This window comes from Magnolia sinica, chromosome 10, assembly GCF_029962835.1.
Source record: "Magnolia sinica isolate HGM2019 chromosome 10, MsV1, whole genome shotgun sequence".
In the NCBI taxonomy this organism is placed as follows: domain Eukaryota; kingdom Viridiplantae; phylum Streptophyta; class Magnoliopsida; order Magnoliales; family Magnoliaceae; genus Magnolia; species Magnolia sinica.
In genome coordinates, this window is record NC_080582.1 from 88,339,112 (window position 1) to 88,365,406 (window position 26,295).

The 26,295-nt window shown below is 42.6% G+C and overlaps 1 protein-coding gene across 2 annotated transcripts; it reads right to left on the reverse strand.

Annotated features, from left to right (window-relative positions):
* Nucleotides 1-20,521: 20,521 nt before the first annotated feature.
* LOC131217688 (protein HIGH CHLOROPHYLL FLUORESCENCE PHENOTYPE 173, chloroplastic) lies at nucleotides 20,522-25,520 on the reverse strand. 2 transcript variants are annotated; one of them, XM_058212657.1, is made up of 13 exons: nucleotides 24,976-25,518; nucleotides 24,569-24,781; nucleotides 24,246-24,450; nucleotides 23,620-23,695; nucleotides 23,329-23,464; nucleotides 23,071-23,175; nucleotides 22,787-22,867; nucleotides 21,933-22,022; nucleotides 21,779-21,844; nucleotides 21,276-21,332; nucleotides 21,116-21,193; nucleotides 20,972-21,019; nucleotides 20,522-20,853 (listed from the first exon to the last, which is right to left on the reverse strand). In XM_058212657.1, exons 1-13 carry the CDS (start codon nucleotides 25,459-25,461, stop codon nucleotides 20,782-20,784), a joined length of 1,713 nt encoding a protein of 570 aa, XP_058068640.1. In that variant the 5' UTR covers nucleotides 25,462-25,518; the 3' UTR covers nucleotides 20,522-20,781. The 2 variants fall into 2 exon arrangements, with proteins under 2 accessions (XP_058068640.1, XP_058068641.1); XM_058212658.1 differs by lacking the exons at nucleotides 20,522-20,853; nucleotides 20,972-21,019; nucleotides 21,116-21,193 and adding an exon at nucleotides 21,444-21,534 and having other exon boundaries at nucleotides 21,287-21,332; nucleotides 24,976-25,520.
* Nucleotides 25,521-26,295: the final 775 nt, after the last annotated feature.

The following is a 26,295-nucleotide window of genomic DNA, read 5'->3' on the forward strand; positions in this document are numbered from 1 at the left end:
GAGCAGGAGCGCGCGAGTGCCCTTATTCAAGAGTTCAGATAGCTTAATCCTCCGCATTTCCAGGGCGAGCCAGATCAGACTGTAGCCGAGAGATGGTGCTCCGATGTGGAGAAGATCTTCGATACCATGTCATGTATGACCAAGCAGCGAATCTGGTTGGCAGTATTTCTTTTCCAAGGCGAGGCCAAGCATTGGTGGACCTTTGTTGCCCGTGTTGCAGGACCTAATTATGTCTGGACATGGGAGGACTTTATCGATCAATTCGAGGAGCAGTACTTCCCTGACCACATTCGACATCAGAGAGCACTGAAGTTTGAGACTTTGGTGCAGGGGGACATGACCGTGGCGCAGTATGCGGCCCGTTTTGTGGCGCTATCGAAGTTCGTGCCATATATGGTTGATGATGAGGAGCGAAAGGCCCGCCGTTTTGAGAACGGTTTACGTTATGGTCTTCAAGGCCGTGTGATTGGGCACGAGCTCCCGACTCTCCAGGCGGTAGTGTGGAGGGCTCAGATTTTCGAGACTGAGTGAGCCGGCTCGCAGAGCGATCGAGATTAGAGGAGAGGACAGAATTGGAAGAGGCAGGCCCCCTCTAGTAGCTCCCAGCAGCATCGACAGCCACAAAGGTATAGGAGCCACCCACCTGTTAGAACACCAGCAGCGCCTCCAACGCCACCCCAGCAGTCATTTGTAGGGACCTATTTTGGATGTGGTGGGACAAGGCACCGCTTGTCTGAGTGCCCTCGCCCTCATCTACAGCCGCCGAGAGCACCACAGCAGCAGCCGAGAGCACCGCAGCAACCCCCACAGCAGCAGCGACCCTATCAGCAGCGATCGCAACTACCTCAGCCGCCGAGACCCCAGCAGCAGCAGAGACAACAGTACAAGCCACCGAAGAGGCAGCAGCAGTACCAGGGACCTCAAATGGGACAAGCACCTCCCCAGCCAGTTCAGGCAAGGTTCTACACGGCTCAGTAGGATCCGCAGTCATCTGGAGGAGTCATTGAGGGTATTCTTTCCGTCTCCACATGTATCGCACGTGTACTGTTTGATTCCGGTGCATCGCATTCATTCATATCCGAGGATTTTTATCATTCGACTGGATTGTTGACAGAGTCTGCTCTCGAGGGGTTAATCGTGTCGACGCCCTTGGGAAAGACCACAGTATTGGGTCATTTCTGTTCATCTTGGCCGGTTCTGTTTGGTGATATCTTTTTGCCCGTCGATTTATTTGTGCTGCCGATGTCAGATTTCGATGTCATCCTAGGCATGGATTGGCTTGCTGAGTACCACGCCGCGTTGGACTGTTCCGTGAGGACCGTCACATTCTTTATACTAGGCTTGCCACAGTTTCAGTTCATCGTCGAGCCTAAAGGAGAGCCGTTGTCATGCTTGATGTCATGCGCCGTCGAGGAGTCTATTACCATTTGTATTGATCAGTGGCCGGTTGTTTGCGATTCCCCGACGTGTTCCAGGAGATTTCGGGATTGCCGTCGCGCCGTCATATTGAGTTTCAGATTGATCTTGTGCTCGGTACCACGCCTATCTCGAAGGCCCCGTACTGTATAACACCGATGAAGTTGCGTGAGCTACAGCGGCAGTTGGATGAGTTGCGTGAGTTGGGATTCATTCGTCCGAGCAGTTAGCCTTGGAGAGCGCCGATACTCTTCGTCAGGAAGAAAGATGGTTCGTTAAGGCTTTGCGTGGATTACCGCGAGCTCAACCGGGTCACAATAAAAAATAAGTACCCGCTCCCGAGGATAGATGACTTATTTGATCAGCTGCAGGGTGCACAGTTCTTTTCGAAGATTGACCCGCATTCTAGTTATCATCAAATTCGGGTTCGAGAGGAGGACATCCCGAAGACGACTTTCAGGACGCGTTACGGTCATTTTGAGTTTCAGGTCATGTCCTTTGAACTGACCAATGCGCCCGCGGTCTTCATGCAGTTGATGAATGAAGTCTTCCATCCGTATCTCGATCAGTTTATTGTAGTATTCATCGACGATATTCTGATCTATTCGAGGACCTGTGAGGAGCATGAGCAGTATCTGGAGATCGCTTTGCAGACCCTCCGTGCCCACCAGCTGTATTCGAAGCTGGAGAAGTGCGAATTCTGGCAGGAGGAAGTGAGATTCCTTGGTCACGTGGTAACGAGGGAGGGTGTCACAGTAGACCCCTCGAAGGTTGAGGCAGTGCGTCAGTGGGGTCAGCCCACGACTGCATCCGAGATCCACAGTTTCCTTAGTTTAGCGGGATACTATCAATGTTTCATTAAGGACTTCTCCTGTATTGCAGCCTCGTTGACCAGGTTAACTCAGAAGGGCGCAGAGTTTATTTGGAGTGATGCCTATGAGCGAGCATTTATGGAGTTGAAAGACCTTTAACGTCCGCTTCTGTCCTCACTCTTCCCTTTGGGAGTGATGGATTTGTTGTATTTACCGATGCCTCACGTATTGGTTTAGGTGTTGTCCTGATGCAGCACGACAGGCCTGTAGCATTCACGTCTCGTCAGCTCAAGGTCCATGAGCTGAACTACCCCACGCATGATTTGGAGCTAGCAGCAGTTGTCTTCGCACTGAAGGTGTGGAGACACTATCTCTATGGGGTCAGGTTTGAGCTCTTCTCTGACCACAAGAGCTTGAAATATCTATTTCTCTTAGTCCGAGCTGAACATGAGACAGAGACGCTGATTGGAGCTTCTGAAGGACTATGACTTTGACCTCCAGTACCACCCAAGTAAGGCGAATGTAGTGGCAGATGCCCTTAGCCATCAGCCACGAGGCTTTGTGGCACATATGATGATTTAGGAGTGGAAGATGTTTGAGGATATAACAGAGTACGACTTTGATTTTAGTCTGCAGTCTTCTATCGTTAAGCTATCGAGCCTGTCGATTCAACCCTCTCTTGTCGTAAGGGTGATCAAGGCTCAGCAGACAAATGAGTCGTTACAGGATTACCGGGCAGAGGCAGCATCTAAGAGTCAGACAGATTGACAGATTGATTCTGATGGTGGACTTCGCTTCAGAAGTCAATTATGTGTCCCGGATATTCCTGAGTTGCTCAGAAATCTTATGACCAAGGCACATCGATCGCGGTTTTCTATCCACTTTGGCTCGACGAAGATGTATCGTGATATGAGGAGACAGTATTTTTGGGCAGAGATGAAGCGTCAGATTACCAATTTTGTGGCCGAGTGTGACACATGCCAGCGTGTCAAGGCCGATCATCAGAGACCCCCTGGGCTATTACAGCCGTTGAGCGTCCCGACGTGAAAGTGGGAGCACGTATCTACAGATTTTATTATAGGTTTGCCGAGGACTCAGCGTGATCATGACGCCATTTGGGTCGTCGTTGATCGTCTGACGAAGTCGGCATATTTTCTTGCAATTCGTGCCACTTGGCCTTTGGACCGGCTTGCGAGAATATTTATCGAGGAGATTGTGAGACTGCACGGCGTTCCAGTCTCGATCGTTTCTGACCGAGACCTGAGGTTCACGTCTCAGTTCTGGAGGATTTTTCAGAGAGCTATGGGTACTGATTTGCAGCTCAGCACTGCGTATCATCCGCAGACCGATGGCCAGACCGAGAGGGTCAACCAGATCCTTGAGGATATGCTTCGGGCCTGCGTGATTGACTTCGGGGGTAGCTGGGATGAGCATCTGTGATTGGCTGAGTTCGCAAATAACAACGGTTATCAAGCGACCATTGGCATGACTCCTTTTGAGGCATTGTATGGCAGACTGTGCAGATCTCTGAGTTGTTGGACCGAGGTTGGAGAGCGACGTCTCCTAGGTCCCGAGCTTGTGCAGTAGACATCAGAGGCTATTGATATCATCAGGCAGAGGATGCGCACAGCTCAGAGCCGGAAGAAGAGTTTTGTTGATCGCTAGTGTCGTCCCTTGGAGTTTGATGTAGGGGACCATGTGTATCTCAAGGTCTCGCCCATGAAGGGCGCAGTTCGATTTGGAGCGAAGGGCAAGCTTGCCTCGAGATTCATTGGACCTTTCGAGATCACTGAGCGCATTGGCGCCGTAGCCTATCGGCTTGCCTTACCATCTTAGTTGTCTCGCGTCCACAATATTTTCCACGTCTCTATGTTGAGGAAATGTGGGTCAGACGTAGTTCCTGTTATTGATTGGCAGCCGTTGGAGGTTCGTGAGGACACTTCTTACATTAAGCAGTCAGTTCGTATCCTTGATCGGAAGGAGTAGGTCCTCCGGACCAAGGTCATTCCTTTGGTGAAGGTTCAGTGGGGTCACCATTCCGTTGATGAGGCGTCTTGGGAGCGCAAGGTCGAGAGAGCGCTATCGCCATCTCTTTGATAATTGATTGTATGTTGTATCTTGTATGTTGTCTCCGATATTTATATGAAGATGCCTTACTTCCTCTTTTATTATGAGTTATGTTTACTTGTAATGATCATGTAAATTTCGAAGACGAAATTTTTATTTGGAGGGGAGAGTTGTAAGACCTGTATCCTAGTCCGTACCATTCCGTAGGCTTTCGCGGTCCTTCCGGTCGAATTCTGGCAATTCTCGACTTGTATCCGATGTTTACACGCGATCTTAAGCCGAGTCTCGCATACCGAAGTCGGCTCGAACCGAAACCTGTACCTTAGCGACCGCGCCGTCGCCGCGGTTTCAACGCCGTGACTCGTGCACCAAACCGATACCCAGGGTAGAAGCTGTAGGCTCATGTTCAATTCGAAGAAAAGGCCGCGCGTACGAATTCCGAAGGAATCTCTACAACATGTCCCATCAATCAATCAATCAATCCCATCAATCAAGTATACATCACATATCAAGTCAAGTACAAGCAACCCATACCCTATCCCTACCTCTCTCTTACACAAGCTACCCAAAGTCAACCCTCACATCACTTCATCCATCACTCAACCCATCACTCCATCACCTCTTATCATTCCCATCACCTCACTCTCTCTCTCATTTCTCAAATCTCTTAAGCGACACACTCTCACACGTCTAAGCTTCTCCCTCCCAAATGCCAAGTGTGGCCTACTTTCCCTACTCTCTCATCTCCCATCTCAACCGTTAATCCATCATCTACCACCATCAAAAAAGAAGGCAATGAGCTAAGGAGGCTAAGGGAGCAAGAAGGAGGCCTAGAGGTGGGTGATCCTTGAGTTTCTACCGTTGATTTCATGATTTGAGGGCCCACTTATTGGTGGGACCCATTTCGATGTATGTGATATATCAATGGAGGGCCCATAGTTGCGGGGTCCCTCCTCTCTATCACCATCTCTCTCTCTCTCTCTCTCTCTCTCTCTCTCTGAATGGTGATGATGATGAAGGGGTGAGAGTGGCCCACCATGAATCATATTTTTCATGTGGGATCCATCGGATGAATGTGTTAGATATCCAGCCCATTAGCGGCTCGGATGGAAGGAAAACATAAACATCAAGTGGATCAAACAGGTGGGCCACGGCCATGTGGGACCCACCACAATTGTCACGCCCCAAACTCGGAAACCGGGCTCACAAAATTTTCGATCGCCGAATCCAGCGCTGATAGCCTCCGTAGAACCCCATTCTCGGCTCCCAGCGCCCATTCGCCAAGTTCCGATCCTGGGATGCTACGAGGAGGATTTTTTTTAATATCAGTTTGATTCGTAATAAGCATAACCAAAGGCATAACCCACAAACAACAACCAAAAACTCCATCACATTTCCACTATGATAAAAAACTTTACAAGTACAATGAGCATAAAGGGAAATACAATGATGATGAACAAAAACTCCAAAATGATCTGCCACGCGCCCCAAGCCTCAACGCTACTGCGATCCAACGTCACCTGCATGCAACGGTCATGCATAAGCTTATAGAAAGCTTAGAGGGTGGTGAAAGTGTATACTCAAGGTGGTAATGCAGTTATGCAGCATCAGAGTAAGGTGGAACATGCTGATGAATGCCAAGAATACCATTAGCCATACCAAGGCCATGCAGTGTAAAGAATGATGTCGGCCATACCAAGGCCATGCAATGCGAAATGCAGCTCAAGCATACAAATCCTCATCTAAGTCCACATATTGATACAGCTCAAAATCTGAAATATCACCGGGGTCTAGTACACTCCAAGCCAGATTGCCGCCCCATCGTGCGCAATAAGGTGAGTGGAAAAGACCTCACTATCTGCCTGCCAATATCGGGCTCGGCTCGTCAATAGCGGACCCATTCCTCGAGCTAGTCAGACTCAGCCTAGCTTTGCCCCCTCCTCTCGGGCGGGTAAGGCAGCACCCCCTTCCAACCGTCTGGTAATCGGCACTTAGTGCTCATGCACCCACTTGGTCTAGACGTTGGAGCAACCTCTTGGTACCATAAGGGTTTAGGGACTTTCACCTAGGGATATCTATAGCACCCCATGTAGAACAATATTTTCGGTATCCAATCCTGCCAACCACGACACGTCTGTGGAGGCTACGGCCCTGATGTCACTAGGGCGTACAGTAACCATATCACACAATGCGAATGCATGAATCACACTATCCAGTCATACAGCAATCCTGCGCGTATCGTGCACTCATGTAGGGCAACACCCCTTATTTGGGAGCCCCTAAACAATCTGCCCGAAGGCATATGCGATGACCAGTCATTTCTCATATCAAGCATACGTATGATGCATATGATCATGAATCATGGAACTAAACATGTTATATGGGATAGATGATGTTCATAACGAAGATGGGCCTAGACGGCCTACACATAACACGTACGAGCCTAACAATGGACCCTAGGGAAAGTCATAATGCGGACATTTAACCAACACTATACTTGCAATGTGGACGTCAAACCACCATTGCTCCCAAGGCATAGCCCGACGTAAACATCATTACATAAACCATGTTGGGATTGTACATTGCAATGGACCTTAGGTACATCCCATTGGGCCTTAAATACATCAAATGGGTCATATCATATGGACCTTATATTCATCAAGTGGGCCACATCAATGAGCCATTTGTACATTGCAATGGGCCATAAGCCCTTGGGTCTTGAATACATCAAATGGGCCTAATCTCATGGGTCTTATGTGTAACAAATGGGCCACACCAATGGGGCCCCAAATGTACATCAAATGGGCCTCAACCCATAGGCCCCAATACATCTTAATGGGCCTTAACCCATGGGCCATAAATACATCTAATGGGCCTTACAACATGCCAAGGTGGGGTCCACTTGGACTATGGATCTGGCCCATTCTCGAAGCCCATGCCATAAAATAACATTTTTAAAATGGATGGACAGATTGGATGCGGCACCTGCCTCATGGTGGGGGGGTCCACATGAAGGCCAACCATCACATATTTTATATAATATAATATATCTTTTATATATAGTATATACAATATTATATATATAATATAATATTATATATATAAATATATATATATATACACACACACACCCACACACACACGCACACGCACACATACACACCCACCGTCCCTGGACGGTGGGGATAGAACACAAACATCACAGCGGGCTCCACCGTGTGCCTGGACGGTGGCAATAAAACACATATATCACTATGGGCTCCATGTGGGGCCCACCATAATGTTGATACGCCATCCAACCCGTTGATAAGGTCACGTAGACCTAGATGAAGGGTAAAAACAAATTTCACCCTGATCCAAAACTTCTGTGGACCCAAAAAGGGTTTCAAGGGTAGAGTTCAATTCACACTGTTTCCTATGATGTGGGCCACCTGAGTCTTGGATGGACCTGAAATTTGGAGGGTGGTCCACTGCCCTTAGGGCCCACCATATGAATGGATTGGATGACAAATAAACATCAAGGTGGGGCCCACGGCTACAGCCGTGGGTGGCTGTCCGTCCGCCCGTCCGGCCGGGCGCTGGTGCGCAGGTGGGGCCCACGTCTGCTTGACACAGCAGCGTTGGCTGCTGTGTTATGAATTTTTATTTTTTTATTTCAGTTTTTTCTTGGTTTTCACAAGTGGGGTCCACATCCAATGGCCCTCCATGGCTCAAGACAAGCAAAACAAGCCCAATATTGGGCCTGTTTCGGTGTATAGAAACAACAGGGGATATTTCTACGGTAAACCCGCTATTTGCCATGTTATGGCCTGCCTGAAAGTCTAATTGGTCCCATCTTTTGGCTCAACGCCTAAAACGAGCTTGGGAAAGGAATGGACGGCGTGGATTTAATACATACATCAAGGTGGGGCCTACATGAGTGGGCCACCCAAAGGCTTGGAACCAAGCTAATATTTGTGTTTTCCAACAAACGTCCATCGTCCAGGGACGCTGGACGGTCTGGCCGTGCAAGGTGGGCCTGCTCAGGTGGGCCACCAATGATGGATGGTGTGGGTACAGTACATATAAGGTGGGCCCCACCCATAGATGATTTGGATAAATTACTTACTTCATGGTGGGGTCCATTCAAGTGGGCCACACAACCTCATTATCATCACACATAAAAAAAAAGAAATAGAGAGGGAGAGAGAGGGATAGAGAGTGGGACACGCGTGATGGAGGGACCCCGGCACTATGGGCCCTCCCTTCAATGATCTACAACATAAATTAAGTGGCCATTACATGTGGGCCCATTAAATCGAAATCCAACGGTGGAGATCCATTCTCCACTAAGATAGACGGTCTAGATGACCCTAGATATGCAAGAAAAATAAACATCATGATGGGGTCCATAGAGAATGGCCTCATCATGGAATGATCATGATGATCCAAGTGGGCCATCGGCCACATCTTAGGGTCCAAAGTGAGATCCAAACCATTGATCGGTTGGCCTCACTTGGGCCATCTTAAAAAAAGTTTAAAACTACCATATTTAAGCACCCACCACTTGATCTTCTTGCTCTCTTGGCTTCCTTAGCTCCTTGTGCTTCCTTTTGATGGAGGAAGATGAGAAATGGATGGCTAGGATGGGAGATCTAAGGATGGAAAGGTGGGCCTCACATATGCATTTTTCTCTCCATGGAAGGGCTTAGACGTGAGGAGTTCTTGGGTTGCTTGGATTGTAATTTGAAAATGAAGGAGAGAGAGAGTTGTAAAGAGAAATGGGTGATGTGTGATGGAGTGATGGATGGGAGGGAGAGGGATGGGTGTGTAAGAGACTTTTTGACTTTAGGAGTTTTTGGTGTAAGGAAGGTATGGGCTTGTAAGATCTTTTTGACTTTTGGGGCTTGCTTGGGAAAGGATGAAAGGTGATGTGTACTTGACATGTACTTGATATGATGGGATTGATTGATGTGACATCTTGTAGAGATTCTCTCAGAATTCGCACGTGCGGCGTTTTCCTCGCACCGAACGCTGGCCCACATCTCCTGGCCAGAGCATCGCATCAGCGTACGAGTCGTGGCATCGAAAACGCGGCGACGGTGCGGTCGCTATGGTAAAGGTCTAAGGTTGAGTCGACTCGGGTTGACGGCATGAGAATCAAGGTCGCGCGCAAATACCGATTAAGGGTTGAAGGTTGTCGAAATTCTACCGGGAAGACCGCGGAAGTCTAAGGAATGGTACGGTCTAGGATACGGGGCTTACAACAATGCTTGTGTTATGTCCATGACCGTCCAACGTCTCTGGACGCCGGACGTGATGAGAGTGTGGTGGCTCTCATGGAGAGCGTTGTACTGACATGGTTGTGTACTGACATTTAAAAAAAAAGAAAAGAAAAGGGGAGCTTTTGGGAGTAGGCCATTCAAGCAGGCCTCACCTTGATGTATGTGCTTAATCCAAGCCGCCCATCCTTTTCCTCAGATCATTTTAGGCGTTGAGCCAAAATTTGACGCCAATCTGATCATCGAGCGGACCATAGTATAGCAAATTGTGTTTCTACTATTGAAATACTGCCGGATGTTTGGGTATGCCAAAACCTGTCCAATATTAGACTTGTTGGGATTGTATCGAGCCACAGGGACTAATGGCTGGGTTGGATTCGTCCGAGGTGGGCCCCACCTACCAAAAACCACTGGATTTTAGTTTTCAACAAAAGGAGGTAAAACAGCAGCAGCGTTGTTGTCAGAAGACACAGGCAGCGCCTGTGGTTGCGTGGGCGGGCGGACGGATGGGCTGGCCCTCACGGCCCCAGCTGTGGGCCCCACCGTGATGCGTTTCGAACATCAACACCGTGCATTTAAGGTGTCCCTTTTAAATTATGGGATATTCCAAAAATCAGCCGTATACGAAACTCAGGTGGGCCACACCATTTAAAATCATGTGAAGACATGCCTAAAACATATAAAATCACTTGGTGGGGCCTACCTGAAATTTGAATGCAGCTGAAACCTGGTCTGAACCCTCAGCCAAGTGGGACGCACATAATGGGTGGGCTGGATTTGTGAACCACATCATGGTAGGCTCCCTGTCCACGTGATCCAATCAACGGATTGGGTGGAAAAAAAAATATCACGGTGGGCTCCCTAACCATGTGACCCTATCAACTGGTTGTATGGCAAATAAACGTTACGGTGGGCCCCAGTCCCATCGAGGTCCACGTGGCCTTATCGACTGGTTGGGTGGAAAACAAACATTATGGTAGGCCCCTGGTCCACGTGACCATATGAGTAGTTTGGATGTCGTATAAACAGTACAGTGGGTCCTAGGTATGAGTGACCTTATGAACAGTTTGGATGTCAAATAAACATTACCGTGGGCCCCCAGGTCTGAGTGGCCTTATCAATGGGCTGGATGGAAAATAAACATTATGATGGGCCCCACATGGGACCCACTAATGCATGTATTGTAATCCACACTTTCCATTAGTGTGGGCCCCACCATAAGGTATGTACTTCATTTATGTCGACCATCCTTTCCATCCCTATGGGATCCACCATGATACATGTGTTTCATCTAAAACGTCCAACCATTTTAGAGATAATTTTAAGGCAGGTGATGGAATAAAAAAAATAAAATAAGATGGATTTAGGATCGGATGGGCCACATTATAGAAAACAGTGGGCTTGAACGCCCACCATGAAACCTTGGGAATTCAAATGGTGGGATTCCTTATCACCACTTGTATTTGGGTGTGGCCCATTTGGTATACGCGTGGCCCATTGTTGAGGCCACCTTGATTTGCATAAGGCCCATTGTTGAGGCCCATCTTGATGTATTGGTGGCCCTGGTTGAGGCCCACCTTACACACACACACACACACACACACACACACACACTCCATTGTGATGTATGCAAGGCCCATGGGTTATGGCCCATTGAAATGTACGTAAGGCCCGTTGGTGCGGCCCATTGATACGGCCCACTTGATGAATGTAAGGCCCATATGATACGGCCCATATGATATACTTAAGGCCCAATGGGGTGCAATTAGGTCCATTGCAATGTGTGATTCCTCTGTGGTGTATATAATGATGTTTATAACGGGTAGTGCCTTGGGAACAATGATGGTTAGAGGCCCATATTGTAAGGATGATGTCGGTTAAATGTACGCATTGTCACTCTCCCTAGGGCCCATTAATAGGCCCATACTTACAGTGTGTAGGCCGTCTAGGCCCATCTTCGTTTTGATTAGAGCCCATCACCACATAACATGTATAGCATATATGTATGATTCATGATCATACGCATCATATGTATGTCTGATATGAGAAGTGACTGATCATAGCATATGCCTTCGGGCAGATCGTTTATGGGCTCCCTGATAGGCGGAGTCGCCCCACATGAGCGCTCAGTACGCGCAGGATTATTACATGTTTGGTAGGGTGATTCGATTCATGCACTTGCATTTGTGTGATCATGATTATTGTATGCCCTAGCAACATCAGGGCCATAGCCTCCACAGACACATCATGGGTGGCTGGGTTGGATACTGAAAATGTTTGATTCTAGCATACGGGGCGCCATAGATGCCCTTGGGTGAAAATTTAAAAACCCGATGGTACCAGAGGATGACTCCAACGTCAAGACCGAGTGGATATATGAGCGCACGAGGGCCAAATACCAGGAGGTCGCGTCTCCCACTGTGTCGTGGTCGGTTGGAAAGGAGTGTAGCCTTACTCCCCCGAAGGTTGGGGGCAATACTAGGCTGAGTTTGACCAGCTCGCGAATGGGTCTGCTATCGACATGCCAGATAGTATTGGCAGATTATTAGCCAAGAAGATAGTGAAGTTTCTTACGCTCACTTGGACTGTGCGGCTAGGAGGGCGGCAGTGCCACTTGGAGTGTACTAAACTCCGGTGATATACAGAATGAGAACTGTACTGATACATGATGAGGATTGGCATGTTTGAGTTGCATCTCGCATCGTATGGCCGTGTTATAGCCGATAGCATTTATATCTTTCACCGCATAGCCTTGGTACGGCTGATTGCATTCATGTACTCATCACCATGATTCTGCATTACTCTGACCTTGCATTCTGAGCACGCTTATATTGCACACACATTTACACCACCCTCTAAGCTTTCTATAAGCTTATGCATAATTGATGCGTGCAGGTGACGCCAGGACGCAGTCGTAGCCTTGTCGCAGCAGGAGCGTGCAGTCGAGCTTTTGGAGTTTCCGTTATTTTCATTATATTATATTTCCCTTTCATACGATTTGTACTTAAAAGTTTTTTATCATAGTGGATTTTGTGATGGTGTTCTTGTGGTTATTGTTCGTGGGTTATGCTTTTGGTTATGCTCATTATAAATTAAATAGATATTAGAAATCCTTCTTGTAGGATCCCAAGATCGAAACCTAATAAATGGGTGCCGGGAGCCGAGAATGGGGTTCTACGGAGGCTGTCGGCATCGGATTCGGCGATCGAGAATTTTGTGAGCCCGGTTTTTGAGTTCGGGGCGTGACACTTCATAGGTATTTTCATGCATTTCACGGTCAATTCTGGCGATTCTGTTTAGATTCACGATCATTTCCATGCACTTCATGGTCAATTCCCTTCACTTCACGGCCATTTGCATGCATTTTATGGTCAATTTGCTTCACTTCATGGTCATTTCCAGTGATTCCGTTTAGATTCATGGTCATTTCGATGCACTTCATGGTCAATTCCCTTCACTTCACGGTCATTTCCACACATTTCACGGTCAATTCGCTTCACTTCATGAGCATTTCCATGCATTTCACGGTCAATTCCGGCGATTCCGTTTAGATTCACGGTCATTTCCATGCACTTCACGATTATTTCCACGCATTTCATGTTCAATTCACTTCACTTTACGGTCATTTCCATGTATTTCATGGTCATTTCTAGCGATTCCGTTTTGATTCACAGTCATTTCGATGCACTTCACGGTCAATTCCCTTCACTTCACGGTCATTTCCATGCATTCAACGGTCAATTCACTTCACTTCACGGTTATTTCCATGCATTTCACGTTTAATTCGCTTCACTTCACGGTCATTTTCATGCATTTCACGGTCATTTCCGGCGATTCTGTTTAGATTCACGGTCGTTTCCATGCATTTCATGTTTAATTCGCTTCACTTCACGGTCATTTCCATGCACTTCACGACGACCGTGAAGTGCATGGAAATGACCGTGAATCTAAACAGAATCGCTGGAAATGACTGTGAAATGCATGGAAATGACTGTGAAGTGAGCCGAATTGACCATGAAATGAAGGGAATTGACCGTGAAATGAAGGGAATTGACCATGAAGTGAAGGAAATTGACTATGAAATGCATGGAATTAACTGTGAAGTGAAAGGAATTGACCGTGAAATGCATGGAATTTACCGTGAAGTCAAGGGAATTCGCCAAAATTCACCGTAAAATGCATGAAATTGATCACGAAGTTAATGAAGTTTACCGCGAACTGATTGAAATTGACCGTGAAGTGAATGAAATTGACCGCAAAGTGAATAAAATGAATGAAATTGACCGTGAAGTGAATAAAATGAATTTTTGACCATTAACCCAATGAAATCTTGGAAAATAACTCCGTTAGTTGGCTAAATTAGCTTCTCCTATCCCAAAATCATATGTGGTACGTTAAGTAACTCATTCTAGTTTAAGAGATATGCTTGTTAAATAAATAGGCAAAGAAATGAATTGAAAGATCGAAAAATATTTTTATATACATATGCATACATAATTATGTAAGGGGGAAAAAGTTTTCCTTGTAAAAATAAAATAAAATAAAAAACTGCAGACCGGCGCTGGTTTTTTTTTTTTTTGGCCGTGGAATTTTCATTGCTTCTGTGGGTCCCATCATGAGGTCTGTGTTATATCCAAACCGTCCATCTATTTGTTGAGCTCATATTAAGGCTTGGAACGAAAAATAAGACAGACCTAACTATCAAGTGGACCACACTGTAAAACGCAGTGGGGAATTGAACGTCTACCATTGAAATCCTTTTAGAGGTTACAGAAGTTTTGGATCATTATGAAATTTGTTTTTCCGCTTCATCCAGGTCTTTGTGACCTTATGAATAGATTAGGTGGAAAATAAATGTTATGGTGGGCCTTACAAAATTTTTAACGGTGAAAATCAATTTTCCTGCTGCTCTTTGTGGTGTGGTCCAGTTGATCTTTGGATATGGTTTTTTTTAAAAAGATAATGCTCCGAAATGATCTCAGAATATGGATGAACGCTGTGGATATAATAAATACATAACTGTGGGGCCCACGTAACGTTGATCTCTTTTGAACCGTTCGTACAACTCGGAGTTCGAGGAGCGTCAGCGCTCGTCTTCGAGCACCAGCCGATCCACTTGAAGGTAAAAGCAGGGGGCATTTTCGACCTTTGGCAAGTCGTTTGTACAGCTGGGGCTTATTCTGGTCAGGTAAAATGGGGTGGGCTTCATCTGGTAAATGGGCCATAAATGGGTCGTACAGTAGTAAATTTCTCTTAAGGCTTGAGCCCAAAAGAGAAAGATCCAGAGTTCAAGTGGACCACACCACATGAAACAATGGTGATTGAATGCCTAACTTCTAAAGGCCCACTGTAAGCTTATCCATAATCTTTATTTGCCATCCAAACCCATTGATAAGGTCAACCACATGGGGATGATAGGAAAATACAAAGATCAGCTGGAACCATAAAATTTAAAGCCTACGAAAAGGTTTTAAGGTTTGTTCTACTTAAGATTCAGATCTTCTTAATTTTTGTGATGACGTCCTAAAATTAGTTGAAAAAATGGATGAACCGTGGGATATACAACACATCCATCAATGTAGGCCCCACATGATAAAGGTAAGGTGTAATCTGCGTAACACCAAATGCTCTCCGCCAAACACATGATTTACTTACTTGATATGGTACGTACAGCCATCTTTGCTGAATCCAAACATTCGCTTGTACATTACTTAAATCCTATGAAACACATGATTTGATCATGGAGGATTCCACTTACAACATTACAATATGGGGGTAAATTGGGAATCCGAACATGTGGTGGGCCCAACTTTAAAATAGCTTGTGGTTTGTTGTTTAATGTCTTAAATGTCTTTATAACAGGGTTAGTCGATAACATGAAGATACCTCTCGATTCCATCAAAAAGACGTCAATGTCATCAACAGATGCTCGATTCCATTGAAAAAACTTAAAAAATTCCTTATTGATTGCTGGATAGTTTGGAGGTTGCTACTTGATGGCATCGAGGGTTCTTCGATGTCATTGACTGGTCTTCGATATATGTCGATGCCATCGATAGTACCATCGAAGGCATGCGCAAAATTATAAAAGTGCATGATTTGTTTCCTATTTCGATTGCGGAAGTATACATATTGGGTGTAATTTGGATTAGGGTAAAGAATTAGGGTTATTAAAACGTGCTTAAAGGTTTGAGAGAGATTTTGAAGGGAAGAGGCTTAGGCTTCTTTTTTTTAGGCTCTGATCTGTAAGTTTTCATCTCTTATAACTTTGTTTTCATGGTGTATTATCACTTTATGTTGTGGTTTTGTTCTTGAAAGGATTTTTCTATGTAAATCTGGATTGACTTCTTGTTGAAATTATTTGTACGATTATGATTATCTTGTTTGATTCCTCTGTGTGCTTTTGCAAGTCCTAACAAGTGGTATCAAAGCTAACATTAGGAAGTAGACTGAAGTTGAATACAAGATATCTATGGCATCTAACATGAAGTTCGATATAAAGAAGTATTATGGAAAAAATAACATTAAACTATAAAATATGAAGATGAATAGCCTTTTAATTCAAAAAAGATTAGAAGATGCACTCCTTCGAAGGTGAGTGGAAACTATGAAATAAGAAGAGTGAAATAAGTTAGATTAAAAGGCCAATATCTCAATGTAATTGCGTCTAATAAATGAGGTTCTTTATAATGTTATGAGAGAAGGTTGCAGCATATACATAGGTAAAGTTAGAGAACATTTATGCGAATAAGTCTCCTAAAAATCGTTTGTATCTGAAGCTACAATTGTTCCATCTGAAAATGATCAAGAGAACTGATGTTGAGACCCATATTAGTAACTTCAATAGGCTTGTTTACAAGTTGTTGAATGTGGATGAGGTAATAAATGATGAAGACTAAACATGTATTATATTGAATTCTCTTATATAATTGTATGCGTCATTTAAAGATTACTTGTGCATTAGTAAAACGATCATTAACATTGATACCGTTATTTCAACTCTTTAATCAAATGCGATAAAAAAGAAAAGTGGTGATGTGGGTACTTTAACGGATACACCGGTTACAAGGGAGAGGAATTTAAGCAGGATAGTAGATCTTCGCGATAGATATTCAAATCTAAGGTCAAGGGCAAAGGAAAATTGAAGTGCTAGAATTGTAGCATGTCAAGGCATACTAAGAAGGATTGTAAGAATCCAAAGTCAATGAGGGAAAAATCAGATAGTTCTTCCAAAGAGGCTAACACTACGAAATCCAATGAGGAGGTAGGCGATAGTAACGTGTTGACCGCATCAAACCCAGGTATTTCAGCAATGAATAGATTTTGGATATGGGGGCTTTTATCACATGACCCCTCATATGAGTTGGTTCACTAGTTACAGTGAGTATTATGGCGGATATGTGTTTATGGGTAATGACAATGCCTATAACGTATTCGGTGTTGGATCGGTGTACATTAAGATGTTTGACAGCATGGAGCATATCTTGACTGATGTGAGACACATTCATGATTTAAAGAAAAGTCGGATATCTCTGGGTGCACTCAAGGCACTCGGGCACAAATTCACTAAATTTGATCATGTCCTTAAGGTTTCAAATGGGGCACTCGTAGTCATGAAAGCATATAGGAATGATAACATTTACAAGTTGATTGGAAGCACTTCATCGAGTGAAGTGCAACATTTGTAGCAGATTCTATGTATGCACTTATGTAGCATGCGCACATAGGCCACACAAGCGAGCTTGGCATGAAGGTACTTCTGACTGTTGTTTAATTTCAATTTTTAGAAGCATTGAATTTAATACATGTGAGCATTGTATATATGGTAAACAATCAATGTATGTTTTAAGACTAAAAAACATGTATGCGAGGGGATTTTAATTATATGTATTCTGATGTATTGTCGTCTGTAGTTTCTGGTGTAATGTCTTCATGATTTGTTACGTTCATTGACGACTATTCCAAAGAGGAATGTATTTATTTTATGAAAAGTAAATCTAAGGTTTTCACCAACTTCAAATTGTGAAAGGTGGTGGTAGAAAAATAGTCAAGACGAAATGTGAAAATGTCAAGGATGGATAACGGTGAAGAATTCACTTATGTGGAATTCAATAAATTTTGTAACGATGAAGAAATTGTGAGGCACAACATAGTGTGTCACACACCAGAGCAAAATGGTATGGTTGAGCGAATGAATCAGGCTCTCTTGGAACGAAGAGAGAACAGCCTTTGACGTGAAACAAAGAGAGAAATGTAAAAAAGTTACAAGTCAAAAGGTAATAAAAAATCATTAAAATAATTAACTTTTATAATGATACTTACTAAGCTAACTTAAGTGAAAAAAGTAATTTTATGACTTAAAATAAGTTAAAAAGTAATTTATTTGGTAGTAACCAAACATGCCCTAAAAGACCTATAGGATACAACTATCATCGGATATAAGTTAGATATTTGATTATTCAACTAATATTTGTTTTAAAAAAAGGTTAGATACCTTATATAACTAACAAAAATAACTAAAATGTAATAAATTTCATAGTAAAATTAGATAATATCATATTACAAACTTTGCAGCATTTAAACACAAACTTATCAACTTCAACAAAAGGTGACGTCAATTTATTAGCCTCATCATCGATCTTAATACCGTAAAATTTAATATACCATATATCAGTATTAAATATATAGTTAAAAATATTATTAATTGAATAAATTATAAAATTTCCCTCCAAGCAGATACCGATATAATCACATATAGATGCGACCTGCTTAGAAGTTTTGGATAATCTGGTAAAAATGCCATTTCTATATTCAATTTATTTTTCAAGTCGGATGTGTCGGGTAATTGGGTAAACGAACATCTAACTCCAAACTGGTTAGAATCATCTGGTTTACTTATTATTTGGATAATTTGCTAGCTTTCAAGTTTTAACAAAAAAAAGAAAAAGAGAAGCAGTTCTAAGTTTTAAGAGTTCCCACGCTGCAATGCACAGACATTTTACGGTGAATATCAAATGCATAAGTCGGCCCTTCTTTCCTGTCAAAGCACCATATAAGATGTGGCCCACCCAATAATGAATAGATTAGCTGATTTCCGTGATTAAGTTAGTTGGATCCAGCTCTTGAACTGAATTTCTAATTAGAAACCTAACATGTGGGGGTAGAAAAAGAGGTTGTACATGAAAGCTCACCCATGGCCAGTTGCATGTGATCATTTCTTTTTTGAAACGTGGACATGATGCGAAGCATTTGATTTTGTATAAGCATTTTTTTCTTACAAGTGGGTCTGTTTACACCTGGCCTTAACACAGTCCACAACAGCCAACAGGAAGCTGCCATATGTTGGCATATTTGTATGAAAGACGGGAGAGACAGATACTCGCATCAGGAGAAACTGCTAGCGCTTATCAAATCAGAATAAGTAACTTGTCAAAGGAGCCAAATGCTCATAATCATACACATGGCCAGGATCCAAAAAACCAGTCATCTCTCACAAGGCATGTGACTGAAGGATGCGAGATGCACGGCTCTTAGTGTGTTGAAGAAGTTTTCAAAAAGACAAGCGTTGCCACATTCTCTGCAGCCCGCACATCATAGATGTACTCAATCAACTGAAAGGGAATTTTACAAATGACGTCTGAAACTTTCTTAGAAGTCGAAATAAAAAAGTAAGAGTGAAGAGTCATTCGAAGATAGAAGTAGATCATATACAATGGCAGAACCTAGGAAGGACTTCAAATCTGAAGGATACAACCGCTATGTTTTCGAAAGATTCATAAGTTACAAAACCTTATACACAACTATAGTCTCTCAGACGCCTATAAAAACAACACTTACAGAAGAGCTTTAAGCTCCCCCTAACACAAATCAATCTATCTATTTTCAACTCTACACTGATTATTATTTTTGTCCTCAATAAAAACATTATTAGTCAAGCTTTTTAGCTTAGTTCCTTAGTTCCTTTGCTTCTACCCAACCATGTTGCAGCAAGTTTAAAGCCATTAGTTTTAGCTTAACTTCACTACTTTCTAGGGAATCATTGTAGTACACACGTAATAGTCAAAATATCTACAACCTTGAGATCAGATCTCTAGATTATCAAGTTTTTACTTGATACATCATCTTTAGTCAAATCCTCGTTTTGCCAACATAAAGCTACCGTAGGTATTTTCTTCCACTTATTTTATTTCTATTTATTGCCCATAGTCGCGTCTTGAAAACCTCACACAATGACCATCTCATCACCTCATCACCGTTTGGTATTTTCCATGGCAAAACGAGCTGACTCTAGTCACATCCTATGAATATCTCGCAGCACAATCATAACCATTTGGTTTTTTTCCACAACTATTTTGCCAACATAAGCCACCGTATGTATTTTTCTTCGCTTATTTTATTTCTATTTGCAAACTACATTACTCTAATACTCAAATCAATAAAATCGATGGTCTACCCTTATTTTAAATTTTGTTCATTCTAAGCTATCACTGTGGAAAGAAAAGTCATTGCCTTCAAAGTGGTTTATATATATATATATATATATATATATATATATATATATATATATATATATATATATATATATGATTTAACCATTAAAATTAAGGCCTGTTTGGACATATAATTAACACTGTAATGTGGTGTAACTGGCTAATCATGAGCCTTAATATTAGTTTGGAAGTTAACGTTGTCTCTATCAATGAAACTATTGGGACAAATCTATCCAAATTCCAAAGTGGGAATAAAAATATAAGGGGATGAAGAGGACGACTTATTCTAGTACATGTGGCAGGGACCAACCATCTAACGTGTCAGAGAAATTATACCCATCAGTTTGTTTTTCCCCATCCTTTTGAGGTCCACCGATCAGATCATGCTCTGGATAAATCGCTTTAAAATCACAGGGGAATTAATCTTTTTCGTTTTAAACTGTACACTTGATGGCATGCAATGCCTTCACGCATATACACGAGATTGGCTGATATAGGTGCAATGCCCTCCCTTGATGGCTGATATATCTGCAATGCCCTCACCTTTTCTTTGAGCCTTCATTTACATTTTCTCAATTTACCGAAAAATAAATCGATATGTGTGCATTTACACGAGAAGAGACCATGGAACGAAAAAGAAAAGAAAAGAAAAAGGTCAAATGCAAGGCCCTCATTCGAGGAGGGTAATAGAAGATGAAGACGGAGTAGATATGTATATAAATGCGTCGATGCTGATCAGGTGTTCTTCTCTAGAACGGAAAGAGCGGGTGTCAAATAGTTATTTGCTTTATCAGGCAAATGGGCCACCTGCAGTCGGAAACATGAAGATGATGAAGATAAATGAATTCAAAACTAGTCATTTCAGAATCAACTAAAGAAGAGAAGGAGAAATAAATAAAGAAAAATCATTCATTGCACTCGTTACCAGTTCATAGAGCTCTTTCCCTTGCTCAGCTAAGTATTCGTAACATACCTGCCCATAGTTCATTTTACATTTGAGTACGGACGCCATGTCACTATTTATATATATTCCAAACAAGAGCATAAGCAAAATGATGGAAATACCCACATCAAAACTTTTGTTTCTGGCTGTCGAATCATGCAATGCCTTCACACAGATATCAGCCACGTCGGCGCAGCTGATGCCCTGTATGCAATATGCCAATGGATGAGAGGATGGTAATGGAAGCATATCATGTCAATTGCCAAAACTATATATCAGGACATACCTGGGAAATCCTGTTCCCTTGATCAAAGATAAGCGCACGTTGTCCACCCGGTTCTTCCTGGAACACTCAGGATCAGATCAGCTATTCAGTTGTGCGAATAAACGAAGAAGAGAGAGAGAGAGAGAGAGAGAGAGAGAGAGAGAGAGAGAGAGAGAAACGAAAAAATACTCTTCAAGTCAGACTTTCAAACATCATTCACATCAAAATACATGATGAGCAAGTTTGGACATCCACCCAGTTCACTTGATCTGTTCAGGTTCTGAAGAAAAAGTTGCAGCCAGTTCTTTGAAATCAGCACACCTTTTTTTTTCATTGACTTGGTGAAGTTGAATGTGGACAATAGGTAAGTATGGGCTTGAACCTGAAACCTCAATGTTGAAATGCAGTGTGTCTACCATTGAGGCATGTGCTAGTACCCAGATCCCTTTTGAACACTAATTCACCCACTCTAAAACTATGCATGCCCCTAGAAAGGAATAAAAATTTCTGTGAAGATTTAGAACCTGCAGTGGCCCAGGGCGAATGATTGTGTATCCAAGGCCAGATCTTCTTAACGATTCCTCTCCAGCCTGGAATCAATATGCAATAGTTACAACTTACAAGTAACACAAACTGCTATAGTATTGTGTTTAAAGCTACTGAGAGTTAAGGAACAACCTTTTTGGCTTTAAGAACCTGTTCCCTTCTGCTCGGTTCGATTCCAAGTCCTGTACATGAAACCAATATAAAGTCTGTTTCTTGGCCAGTCTGCAAACACCCAAAATTCATTCAGACAAGGATTGGGATAAAAGCAATGGCCAAAACATCTGGATAACACAAAGAAATGGCTACATGTATAAGAATCAATTACTCTTCAAAAAAAAAAAACCAGGTATAAGAATCAATTACAATCAACCATAAAGATGAATGCTTATTACATGATCAAAGAGCAACAGGAATCCCAATACGGCCTCTCAAGTTGCAAGGAGCTTTCGCTAAATTACTTCTTCCCATTGTATTTATTTTATTTATTTCCCAGGTTTTCAAACAATTTACACGGCCTCTCATTGTATTTATTTCCCAAGTTGCAAGTAGCTTTCACTAAATTTCGTCTTCCCACAGCATTTATTTTATTTTATTTTATTTCCTAAGTTTCTCCTCAGTTTTCACGTAGTAGTAGTTTGGAAGGGCATTAAGGGCCCCTCTCCAAATGCCGTGGTAAGGAAACTCAACCCGAGTCCATGCATCAGCAGCAGCAGCAGCAGTAGTTTCGGAGGGCATTGGGGCACTGCCTCTACAAACGCCATGGTAGGGAAACTCAACTCTGGTCCACACCGCAGCAGAGAGGGTATACTACCAACTCAGCTATTAAGTTGTGTGCCGTTTCCTACCATTTTGACTCATTCAATATTGCATTCAATTTTATGTAAACAACAGGCCAATCAGGATTCTTTGGTTAATCAAAGATCAAAGAGAATTTAGTTTATTAGATCATACAACAACACAATCTGGAAAACTGGGGTAAAACTTACAGGCAAGGCTTTTATATATTCCATTATAAGTTTAAAGCTTCTAAGGTCCTGTGTCATTCCTGTGGGTCCTTCAATAGGCCTCTGCAACATGAAGGATAGAATATAAAGAATCAGTGTAGTTCCAGAAAATCTTGTAGCCTTAGTATGGCTGTAGGTACATCTCCAGAAAAGCACTGGATGCACACGATTGATTCAGAAGGGAAAAACAGCACACAACTTCACGATTCCTATGTATTTTTTTATAGAAACATTAATGTATTCCTATGTATCAGCATAGGACAAACCTGTCTTCTTGGTTCAAAACGAATAGTTAAAGTATGCACAAGGAAGGGGTCCAATGGTGGATCATCTGGCTTCACTGGACGGAAAGACGAAAAAGGTACTCTAACCTGCAAAAAGGCAGGAAAGAAAAAAGACGAAGAATCAGTTTATGTGGTGGGATCAGCAGCATTTAAAAAAAAATTTGTTTATTAGTATCGCTCTTTATGATGGCGTCAAATCTAATCACATGTTGCATTTTTAAAGATAAAGAGATCTCTGACCCTGCAGAAGCCCACTTTTGTGCTCATTCGAGAAAAATACAATTTGCTTTGAGATGTATCTGCGGATGGACCAGCTTCAAGAATTAAAATAAAGGATCTTCCATTCCCACCAACAGAGAGAACTAAGCCGTCATATCTGAACATGTTGCAATCAAATAATTGTTGGTCTCAGAAGCAATATATAAATGAGTACTTCAGATATCTGTAATGAATGATGAAAGAGGTAAGATATCAGCAAAAAATCTATTTACTGCAAAATAGTTGTCCACTGCTTGTGCAAGTATCTAGTACCTGTCAAGAGTGCTACCTAATGGAAGGGAAAGTTTTTTGGACAGTTCCACATAACCTCCTCTAGTAAACACATATCCTGCAAAAACAAAACATGACTGAAAACTCCTTCCTTTGTGACAGTTTACATAACTTGAATGCATCGTTGGAGGTTAAGCTACAGGCAACCCCAGGTTCCCTTTCTTCTTCTTCTTCTTCTTTTTTTTTTTTTTTTTTTTTTTGGAACTAATAACAAGATTTCATTGGAGAAAATCCGAGGATCAAGGAGAAAAGGGCCAAAAAACTGAATACAAGGCCAACTGAAATGAATTGTTTAACCTGGGCCGCTAAGAGACCAACAAAGGTTCTTGTTTTCTGAGGGTACTTTCATCTAGAAGCCTCTAATGGGTGGGAATCAAACTAAAGCACAACAATTTCCATCTGCTTCTAGATTTCTGAAACCTTTACCCAATCAAATAATTCCCAAACAAGTTCTGTAGTAAATAGGATGTTGACTTTGTAGAGTTGGTTTGAGTTTACCCAATTGTGAGATTTTAACAAATTAAACTCCATTCTGCTAGAAGGATTCTCAAATGTTGGGGAAAATAAAATAAAAAAAAATCTGAAATGAAGCTAGTCACAAAGTTTACCTGAGAAAACAGCATTTCCAGTTTCTGTGAATTCGAATTTAGCATCCATTCCCCCATCGTACTTGGCAGCAACGACATCCTGAAAGTAACTTCCCTGGCGAACTTCCCAACCCTCCAAAGACTCAGCAGATTTGAATTTTGCAATCAAGAGCTTGCTTTTGCTACTTTTCCCAGCCCGTAGCTGCGCCAGTTTATTGTTATAATCCTGCAAACCTATATCTCAGATTCCTTGTAGCAACTGCCAACAGCCCATTACCTTACTCAAGACAGTAATCAATTCTGCATACAGAAAGGCAAACAGGTGAAGCTTATGGGAATAAAACCTGGAATGCTTTGGTGATGTTGTATACTCCTTGATAATCCACTCTGTATAGATCCCCAGTTATAGCAGAACGAGCAGTGGCGCAATAGATGATCTTATTGCAACCTTCCATGGCAGTCTTGAGTGTCGAAGGTTCACCCACATCACCAATCACTATCGAGACTGATCTTGGAAGCATATCTATCACTTGCTGATCAGATTTTCTCACTAAAGCCTGATTCATCCAGACAAAGAAATCAACCTTGTTGGCATATAGTATGTTTTTTTTTCCATCATTGTATTGAAATTAATCATAATCATCACAATTGAAAGAAAGCGAGAAATAGGTGTGAACAATCAAAGGAGAAATGGTGTGTGTTTGAGAGAGAGAGAGAGAGAGAGAGAGAGAGAGAGAGAGAGAAGAAATACCTTGACCTTGTAGCCTCTCAACATCAATTTACGGACGACAATCCTCCCAATTCTGCTGGTAGCACCCACAACAAGCACAGTGGTGTCCTGAGCGCCAGGGATGGTAAATTCACACATGGGACCCCGAATAAGGACGGGATCGAGGCTATCATCTGTAGGGGTACGAGATATCTGACCGAGACCGGAGAACTTACGCCAGACCTCGTCGAAAATTTGACGGGAACGACGGCCAAGACCGACAGGGTTGACATCGTCAAGGGTCAAGGAAACAGAGGAGGGAGGTGTTTGTTTGGGGGACTGCTCATCACCATCTGATGCATCATCTTCCAACTGGCAGCGGCTAAGACCACGCTCTCGCCTTAATGATGACGATGATGACTTGGAATTGGGAATAGAAACACCCAAGAATTTGCAAGTCTGGAGGGATAAAGGATTACCATTATTCTTCAGCCAATTACCATGGATTTTACTACCACTTAGGGCCATGTGTTTTCTTTCTTTCTTTCTTTCTTTCTTTCTATTTTTTTTTTTTTTAAAGAAGCAACTAAACTGCTCCCTCTCTCTATCTGATAAATAAATAATAAAATTCCAAAGTTTATCCGTCTGAAAATGAAAACGAAGAACAAGGAAGGATTTAGCGAGTCATCCTGGAAAAAGAAAAGAAATAATGTGAGAAGAATAAAGGAGAAAGAAATGGACCAGACAAAACGAGTGACGAATGTGAGTGCCACATAGCTCCACTCCACACATCACCAACCACTAATATTTTGTGAAAGGGAAAATACATACGTACACTCTCCATGCCTAATAAGCCCTGCCACGTTCCTTTCCCTCCACATTTAATATATCATGGGCTCATTGTAGATGGATATAACCCATTTCTTTATGTATGTCTATACCCGCTTGGCATAGCCTACCTTGGTCAATGAGACACCACCGCGTATCAGCGCTCTCATTCCAGGCAAATAATACCCACTACTCAACTCAATCTTTTACTCATTTCCTTCTCTGATACTAGCTTGCCAAACATAAAATGATTAAGAGTCATATGCATACTTATAATCGAGAAAAGATGGACAATGCATGAAGGACGTCTGTGAGAAATATGTAAAAAAACAACATAGACAAGAAGCCACTTAAAGCTCCACTAATAACAGATTGTTCGCCATTCAAGATCTGTCTCACATAATCATAAAAAACGAAAGGCTTTTAAGTCAACTTTCTTGGAGACAACAGAAGGTTAGAAGAATTCATTTACAATTAGAAAGAATTACGTTAGGATAGCATAAAGACTTTGAATCCTATTAGAACACCGTGGAC

Excerpts from the sequence above, each read along its gene's own strand:
- LOC131217688 (XM_058212657.1), bottom strand. The coding sequence starts at position 25,461 with ATGGCCCTAAGTGGTAGTAAAATCCATGGTAATTGGCTGAAGAATAAT. Across the intron at positions 24,782-24,975 it reads TGAGAGGCTACAAGGTCAAG|GCTTTAGTGAGAAAATCTGA; the intron begins GTATTTCTTCTC and ends TGGATGAATCAG. Across the intron at positions 23,696-24,245 it reads TGGAAATGCTGTTTTCTCAG|GATATGTGTTTACTAGAGGA; the intron begins GTAAACTTTGTG and ends TTGTTTTTGCAG.